General features: G+C 48.0%; 1 protein-coding gene and 1 pseudogene across 1 annotated transcript; both read right to left on the bottom strand.

Annotated features, from left to right (window-relative positions):
• Positions 1-281: 281 nt before the first annotated feature.
• Positions 282-7,635, bottom strand: LOC147983094 (putative disease resistance protein RGA1). The gene is made up of 4 exons (XM_087540637.1): positions 7,289-7,635; positions 4,426-5,574; positions 552-2,101; positions 282-372 (listed from the first exon to the last, which is right to left on the bottom strand). The coding sequence occupies exons 1-4, from the start codon at positions 7,559-7,561 to the stop codon at positions 282-284; spliced, it is 3,063 nt and encodes a 1,020-aa protein (XP_087396763.1). The 5' UTR covers positions 7,562-7,635.
• On the bottom strand, positions 5,821-6,921 carry LOC147983095 (chitinase CLP-like; annotated as a pseudogene).
• Positions 7,636-9,488: the final 1,853 nt, after the last annotated feature.

Raw genomic sequence — 9,488 nt, 5'->3', positions numbered from 1 at the left:
ACAAAATTCAGTGGCATGCTAACTTACTTATCTTGCGCAAAAAAAAATGTACGAACTTACACTGGACGACAAAATGTCGCTAGATTAAGGATAGAGGAGCGTTACACGGCATACAAGCACACACAAGAATACAAATTCGGATTAAAAATTACATGGACGACAAAGTAAGTTATCCGAAGCCATCATGCATGTCTCGCTGACGGAAAGTGTCCGCAGAAGAACATACGTTGCAAAGCAGGATAACTGATTATCAGATGGCATTCTGGGGTGAAAACTTGTGGTCACAAAAAACAATCCGTTGCTGCTGCCTTCGCTTCATCGATTGATCTGCGATCTTTCTTGATCTCCGGCCTGCTGGTACTAGCATGCTCTCTGCAAAATAGACAAGGTCAACACTCCAATTTTCTACTTACAGTTAATTACAGTTGAGATCAATGATGGCTATTCCATTTTTCCTACATAAGCAACTCTGAGCAGCAATACGTGAGACAACACAAAGAATGCAAAACAGATGAGAACAGTAAAACAGAGAGCAGTACGACGGTACATACTCGAAATTTTTGTTGGGGATGTGCGCAAGCATTTTCTTGTTCTTTTCTAGCCGACACCATTTCTCCAGTTCTGGACAGTCGAAAATACACAGATCTTTGAGGTTGGTGAGTTTCTGTATGCTATCTGGCAACGAGTTGAGCTGTTTGCAGCGGACGATCTTGAGTTCCTTGAGAGAGGTGAGCTCACCCAAGTACTCCGGGAGACGTGTGCCGCCGTAGCCATTAACCTCAAGGCACTGCAGATCTGGTGGTGGCACTAATTCCCTCAACAAAGCACAGTCCTCCACTTCTCTGACAGAGTCCAATGTCCAAGAAAGTTTCAGCTTTTCAATATTTTGTTTCTTTGGCATTTTGATTCTCTGTGCTTCTACTCTAGACCTCACTTTCTCAAGGCAGCTTATCTGGAGCTCTTGGCAATCAACAACCTCCAGCTGACCAATGCTGCTGCTCCTATATGCATCGTCATCATCGACGACGCGAACCACAAAGTGGCAACTCTCTAGTCCCCGAGACTTCCTCAGATTTATAAATTTGAGAGACTTCATTTCACCAACTCTCTTCAGTCTGATGCAGCCTGAGAGATCCAGTGTGTGTAGCTTGTCCAGGTCACCTAGACTTGCAGGAAGTTCAAAAAGAAATGTGTTATGGGACAGGTCCAAGTGCTCTAGACTGGAAAGACCGACGACAAACTGTGCAATGTACTGTAGACTGTCCTCTTGTGAATGGTGGTAGTAAAAGATAGGGTTCAGGCACATTGACAAGTTTAGATACCGGAGGTTGGTGAGCTTGCACAGACCATCCTTTAGCCCTTGGAGATGAGAGCGGTGTTGAGGAAGATGACAGCAAGGGTGCGACACGTTCAAATGCTCGAGATGGATGAGCCTTCCAAGGCGTTCCCCAATCCCTTCAAAACAAGACCAGAATGATAAATCCAGGTGTACCAGTTTGCCGAGCTTCTGGAGCGGTTCCGGAAGCTCTGCCAGTCCATGGCAGCGTGATAGATTGACATGGGACAAGTTTATGGGATGGCCAAATGATTCAGGAAGAGTTGCAAGCCCAGAGCAGCCTGACAAATCGATGTGCACAAGACTGACAAGCTTGCCAACTGACTCAGGAAGGTTTAGTAGCTCACAGCAGCCTGACAGGTTGGCATGCACTAGACGGATGAGCTTTCCAAACGACTCTGGTAGGTTTAGTAGCCTGGAGCAGCCTGATAAGTCAATGTGGATCAGATTTATCAGATCCCCCAATGACTCAGGCAAAGTTACTAGTCCAGAGAATTCTGATATCTTAAGATACCCCAAGTGCTTCAGTTGCCAGATGGAGTTCGGTAGCTTCAGCACAGAGCTCCCCGTTAGTTTCAGGACACGTAGCCCCTTATTACGTGAAAATAGGTCACTCCTAAACTCCATATATCTGCAACTGACATAGCTCATCGCCCTTAGATTGCTACTGTACCTTTTACCAGGTTTCGCAAACTTTGTCACGTAGTCATGCACCACATTGTGCATAGTGAACAAGATTGCACCCTTATCCTCCGTTCCACTGGCCTGCAATAAATTGAAGGCATATACACATAATTATAATATGCATCACGAAATATTTATCTTCAAAATGTAACTACTTTGTGAATTTAGACATGTTCAACTTAGATATGTTTTAACATTAACTAAAAAGGAGGGCGCTAGGCGTCAGGCGGTCAACCGGAAGCCTCGATCAATCACCCTACTAGCCATCAGATGTGGCCGCACATCGCTGTCAGATTCGGGTGTCCCAGAAAAATCAGCTAACTCTTTCCAGACATGGAGTTTCTACACTCGAGCTCACATGGACCCTTATGAATAATAAAACCCCAAAAATAGTAAAAACCCTGATATTTTGGCAACAAACATTGTTGAATTCTCTACATACTTGTAATTTTTCGTGACAAAAAGAAACATTCCTATTGGTCCAAGCGAAAACAACAAATTCGATGCTCCAAAAAGACTATTCTAGAAAGCATTTTGGGGTGCTGATTTTGTTATATATTTTTCGACCTCCGTGAAAGTGATTTCATCATGAAAATTTACACGTGGAGAGAAAACTAAGCAATGTTTTTGTTAAAAAACCATATTGTTTTGGATATATTTTTCTATTTTTATGTATTTTGCTTCTCATAACAGGAGCATATGAACTTGCAATTAGAAGAACAATTTGGCTTCTGCCTCTGTTTCCTCCATGGGAAAATTATCAGGTGATATGGGAGCTGTCATGCTCCCATGCTACGATGCGAGCTCGGCCGTTGGATCTCACATCCAATGGTCACCTCTGGGGGATGTGGACCTACGCATGATTATGATGTTCTTGGAGTGCTTTTTTTGCAAATGTATCAATGCTTCTTAGCTGACCATTGGATGTGAGATCCAACGGTCGAGTTCACATCATAGCACGGCAGCACGGTAGCTACCATATCACCTGATATGCACTCTTCCTCTATGCTAAACCATGCCCGCACACACATGTACCCACAATTCGCGCAAAAATCTAGTCATCAGTGCCGCTCTGTCATGACCTGTGGTCACCATGGTCACCGTCCATTGCAGCAGCATGCTCCTCAGACATAGCTGCAGTGTGACGACTCGCATCACCACTAGCATCGTCATTGTGCAGCCGGGACACATCACAAGCAGCACCGTCTCACGGCCTTGCAGCTGCCATCGACGATCACAACTTGGTTGTCGTAACTTGAAGCTCCCTTGTCGACAGTCGCATCACAGTTGCCTCTGATTGCAACTCCGTGGTGGACAATTGCAGCAACGCCGTCCACAGTCACCGCACAGTCGACGCCGCTTGCAGCTCCACCGGTTACCTCTCATAGCACAACTATTGCCGCTCGCAGCAACAACAATTGCCTTCCGTAGCACATCCAGTCGCCGGTCGTAGCTAGTCGACCATGTTGGCAGCTTCGATCAAAAGGATTGTGTTGATGCGTCACATCCTTGTTTTTGCCTTGCTTGCAGCGTTGCAACGTCGTAGCATCATCGTCATCATGGCACAACACCATCTTTTTCCACTAGCAGCATCTGCGGCCACCCTGCTGCAGTTGTTCTTGTCTGTCAACGGTTCGCTCCCAACAACGAGCGACCGGCTATAACGCGCATGAGTGTGTGGCTGGTCCTTGCAACATCGGCACTCCGACTCTGCTACATCAGCGCCCCTCTCTTGCGGCAGCAATGTCTATGTGTGAGCTAATCTTCGACATCAGTGGTGGGTGGATGAAGGGAGGAGAACGCAACGGATGGCAACAGCTTCACATACAGAGGTGAAGGGATGGTTCGAGAAGGAAAAAAAACTAGGGTGTTCGATTATTCGCAGGAAAAGTATAGGATTCTTCGCATGAGGTTGGAGTTGATGGAAATTTTCCTATGAAAAGTACAAATGGAACTTAACAAAAAAATCATATGGATTGTAATCCTAGGAATCAAACAAACATGTATAGAAAAAATCCTAAAGATTAGAATTCTCTAAAATTATTTTAGAAATCTTTTGAATCAAAGAGGCCCTTAGTGGAGGGGATGGCTTAGGAAAGGATAGTATCAAATGGAGCTAGCAAACATGGCGCTCGATGAAGGCGGCCGTGTGATCGGCCAGCGGATTAGGATCCTCTTCTCCAATTAAGAAATAGTAACAAGCCTATATATGTCTTAGTTTCGTACATGTACGTATGTTTTTCTTTCGCTTCACTATATCATGTCCCTCGGGCATACCTACTACTATACATTAGTAATCCATCCAGTAGGAACAAGTACGATACAATTCACTCAAATTTTACTTCAGTTTTGTGTCTCTAAAATTCAGCAAATTTTGTACAACAGAGTAGTAGACAATTACTCACATGTTCCAACTCTGCAGTTTGAAGGAATGACATGTCCTGAAGCCAGGTAATATGCTCCTCAGCTATCTGTGCGGCAGACAATATTTCAGATGGCTCAGTGGGGTGGAGAGCGATCCACTGATGAACAAGGTCATCTTTGACTATACTTTGCCCGCTTGGGAAGATTTGACAATAATAAGCAAAGCATAGCCTCAAATCTGGTGGCATTTTCATGTAGCTTAACGTGAAAGTAGAAAGGACATAAGAATAGTAACCCCCTTCAATATTTTCTTTCCATTTGTTAGCATCTCGGGAAGAACCTAGCATGCATGCATATTCTCGAGCTATTGATGGCACACCCCAGCATTTGCTTGCGATCTGTCGTCCAATCTTCTCCAACTCTTCTTCTCCTGCTTCAAAACGGATTGATTTCTTGATTATTTCCCAGCATGTTTCATCACTTAGCGGATTTAGCCTGTAAGGCTCAATGGTACAGATCTTCCTGGCGATGGCTTGGTTGCATGTGGTTACTATTACGTGCATCTTGTCTCCCAAGAAAGTTAGCATGGACTTCAACAACTGTAACTGAATGGGATCCTCCTCCCACAAGTCATCCAAAACAAGGAGCACCTTCTTACCATTAAGTAGCTCGTGAAGGCACTTCATTATACTTTCCATCCCCTCCACGTCTGAAGAGGCATGGTTGATCTCTTCTTGTCCCCTTTTCAACACGTGACAAATAATGGAGTTGCCTATTGCGTGGAAGTCGAACTGGGGAGACACATAAACCCATACCCGGAAGTCGTAGCCTTGCAATTGGAGGCAGTGGTTATCGTTAAACACCATTTGTGCCAAGGTTGTCTTGCCGCTGCCTGCAAGCCCAAAGATGGGAATAATGGTGATGTGCTCTTGCATGATGTTGGACTCAGTAGATAATAGACCGGCTATTGTTCTCTCTTTATCTGATCCTCTTTCGAGAACCATTGCTTCCTCAAAACCTGGTCTAATTTTTCCATCCTTAATAATTAGCCGGAACATGGTGTCTCGTGCCAATTTGTTTGATGATTCGGGGAACCCCCGCTGTGCCAGCATCACTAGTTCTTTCGTCTCCTGCACCTGGATGGCCATGGCATTCTTCATGATGGCGAGGCGGGGCAACATCCTTGTCATCTGCAAATATGGACCACTATCTTGCTTAGAGAAAGCATGTAACGAGTATTTAACCAAAAACTACCACATTTCATGGGGACGTGCCCAGAAACTACCACTTTACGAATTTGTGTCGAAAACTATCATTTTTTTGCTAATCTGTGACTAAAAACTACCATGTCGGAAAAGTGCCCGATTCGCCTCTTCTAAACGCCTTTCTGACAAGATGGGCCCACAAGTCAGGTTGACCGTTAACTTTGACCGTTATTACAAATGGGACCCACACGTTAACCCTCTTCTTCCTCCTCTCTCCGGCTCTTTGGCATTTCTACAAACACCTTGTGTGCACCTGCAGTTCGCCCGAGATCCTGACCGACGCGCCCTTCTCGAGCGAGCTGAGCGCGTGGCTCTGGATGCTGCTGCCGTCCCCGGCCTACTCCTCGAGCAGGTCTCCGACCAGGGCGCTGGCGGGGGAGGGCCAAGGTCGTCCTCGGCGTCGGCCCAGACGACGTCGTCAGCTCGGTCGAAGCCAGCGTGCGCCATGGAGTTGCCGCTGAAACCCGTCCAGTTCTGCCCGCCCTCCAGCATCACGTCCACCTCTAGCACCGAGTACCCCGTCTGCGACGATAGCAACTTCATGGAGTCGTAGCAGAGCTCGAACGGCGCCACCGCCGGCCTGACCCTCCTCGCGCTCCTGCCCATGGCGCGGTCGAAGGCCGCGATCAAGGGGCGGTACACGTCGTGGCGAAGCTCCGTGTAGCGGACCGTGGTGGAGAAGCCGACGATGAGCGTACCGGCGCTCGCGAATGCCACACGCGCTCCGTCCATGGCGATGCCATTGCTGGCCGAGACGTAGTAGCCGGGGTCTCCGGCGAACGGGCGGCGCAGCGGGACCCCCTCGGACAGGAGCGTTGTGACTGCCGGCCGGTCAGCCCGGCGAGCGAGGAAGAAAGGGCCGCCGCCGAAGATTGCCGCGCCCGCGCGGTCGCCATCGCCTGGGAGGCACAACACGAACGAGCTAGCGACCCTCTGCGTGCTCGCGACCTGCGCCGAGAACGAGCGGGCGGAGCGTGCGAGCCCCGCGACGCCGACGGCGCCGCAGGAGGCGGCGACAGAGAAGGAGACCGGGAACAGCGGGCAGACAGCGTCACGTGCGTGGTCTGGCCGTGGTCGGCGCTGCACGGCGACGTGACGACTGGGGCTGAGAGCTCGAGGACGACCGGGCAGCCGGCGTTGAGGGCCACCACACACACGGGGTGTCTGTGGAAATGCCAAAGAGAAGGAGAGAGGAGGAAGAAGAGGGTTAACGTGTGGGTCCCATTTGTAATAACGGTCAAAGTTAACGGTCAACCTGACTTGTGGGCCCATTCTGTTAGAAAGGCGTTTAGAAGAGGCGAATCGGGCATTTTCCCGACATGGTAGTTTTTAGTCACAGATTAGCAAAAAAGTGATAGTTTTCGGCACAAATTCGTAACGTGGTAGTTTCTGGACACGTTTCCATGAAATGTGGTAGTTTTTGGTTAAATACTCGCATGTAACTGTATATCTTGAAATCAAAATAATGGAAGTTTTAACAACAACACAGCTAAAACATCGATCAGTGAATTATATTCTAACCAATCTCACGTCGGTGAAGACAGGAGGTAAGTAATGGATACTAGTAGTATTTGCTTTGCTTCGCCGGAATAAGTAATAATAAGGAAAATAAAATAAACCGCCAGTTGCAGCGCAATACCGTTGTAGCAGCCTGTGATCTCGCCTCCTGCAGCTCGTCTACAGTGTCTATGGCCTTGTAGGCGGCGCTCAAGACGTACTGCAGCCATTCCGCCACCTCTGGATCCCACAACAGCTGCATCTCGGCTTCCTCCAGCAGCGGCTGGAACTGGATAGGCTGCAGCCTCTCCAACATATCACGCAGGTCACCGGTGAAGTTCGAGCCAACCGCAGCTTCATCTCCTATAGCGGATCTGAGCTTCGCGCATGCCCTCTCCACGATGGCTTGGGCCATGGCTCCTCCTTAATTTACTCCCACAGCGAGCTCTCTTTGCTTGTGTTGAGCGATGGGATGGGGATGTGGTGGAATGGGATGGGTAAATGGAGAGGTAGACAGCACAATGCGCAGGTTAGTGCATTCTTTAATGTCTTTAGCCAGCGGAGAAAGAATGAGAGTTGAGCTGGAGCTGTCGATCGGGAGCTGTACCGGCTGAAAGAAATTATATTTTTTGTCAGACAACAATTTGCTATTGTGATCAAAAAAAGAAAAAAAGATTTTTGACTTGTCCGGCCTGCCGTGTTCTTCTAGCCAAATCGTGGCGAGGGCGCAAGGAAGCTTCGCCAAAGAATCGCCTACTTTGTCGGGGTGGGTACCCATCTGTTGCTCACTTTTTTTCTTTTGACCCGTTGCCCACCTTTTTTTTAAGAAGGGACATCTGTTTTTTTGAGGATCAATAAGGGACATCTGTTGCTCACTTTAATTCCCCGACCCCGACCCATGAGTGGGGGGTAACATAACCGGTATCATGCATTTAGGACTGTCAAGAATGCTTATATAACAGACAATTAAAGAAAAGAAAGAGGGTTATAGTAACATAGGTAGATACCGTATCATGTTAAATGATATGTTACTTTGTGTCATGCATGGCAATAAATATGATCATCTATGATACTACTGTATGATACTATGCATGATACTAGTATATGATACTACGCACTACGAGTAGCCTAAAGCTATTTCTTTGTTTTTCCCTCTCACACACATCCCCATAAAGGCACTGAGTGGTGCACTTGTGTGGCATCGCTAAGTAACAACATGCATGTGCTTAAGCTAAATAATTACTACCTTGACTAAGATTGTTATTTACGTCGTGATGATATCTGCACGAGATTTGCATGATATTTGGAAGATGAATATACCGGTTAAGAATAACAAATTGCGTGAGGACCGCGGGCGTTTCGCCTTCTTGTGTAGGGCCTCCACCACGGGCGACACGGCTGGGTCGGGACACCGCGATGGCGAGTATCGCCGTGGTGCGGTGGTGGATCCCGACCGCGGCGCACGACAGGCTTCGAGGTGGCAGATCGTGCAGGCGAGGGGTGGTGGTGGATCAGGTTCGCCGGATCTGGCGTCCATCTTCAGCCGACAACGTGGGCTATGGCCTATGTGCAGTGCGGGTTGGTGTCCTCCGCATTGGCGGTGATGGCGTTGGTGTGGTGGCGGTCCTAGTACCCTTCTCGAATCACGACAACGATCTGCATGATCGGTCCTCCTCGATCAGGGCGTTGACGTGTTCTGAAACTACTGTCGGAGATTTTGCCCAAGGATATCTAGATTGGATATAATCCGGTTGCGCACGTCCATATAAGGGCGAAGCTCTGTTGTTTATTGACACTATGGGACATGTCGGTATCTCAATTTTCATGGCATAGACAGTAGTGTAGAAAGTCATGGTGGCTGAGATCGGAGGATCAGTAAGGCGGAGGAGGCCTCGGAGGCGATGGAGTCAGCGAAGTGTTTGATAACTTTCAAAAGCAACAGTGACAAGTGGGGTGGCAGCACTGAGGGTTCATTTTTCGTAGTGCTCATCGGGTGCCGAGTCATGACTTACAGAGTGAACCTAAGGTCCAACCTTCATTGGTTGGCTATTTTTTAAAAATAATACATTTTTTAATAAATTTAAGAAATAATACACGGTTTCAAAATTTTACGAAAATAATACACTATCGGCTCTGGCTAAGCCAATTGGATCGAGTCGGCCACGGCGTAGCCGATTAGGATCGTGTCGGCTTAGCCAAAGCTGACTAGGACTCATTCGGTGTAGGGGAAGCCGGTAGGGCCCATTCGTCCACACGGCAGCCGACTAGTGGCTGAGCCACGTCAGCCGGACTGACCGGCCACCAGTCAACCACGCCTATGCCGACTGGCCAATCGGCTACGG

The sequence above is a fragment of the Triticum urartu genome, chromosome 2A (assembly GCF_056163025.1).
Source record: "Triticum urartu cultivar PI428250 chromosome 2A, HENAU_Tu73, whole genome shotgun sequence".
NCBI lineage: Eukaryota > Viridiplantae > Streptophyta > Magnoliopsida > Poales > Poaceae > Triticum > Triticum urartu.
Note: the sequence above shows the minus strand (reverse complement) of the source record. Positions and strands in the feature narration are given on the sequence as shown.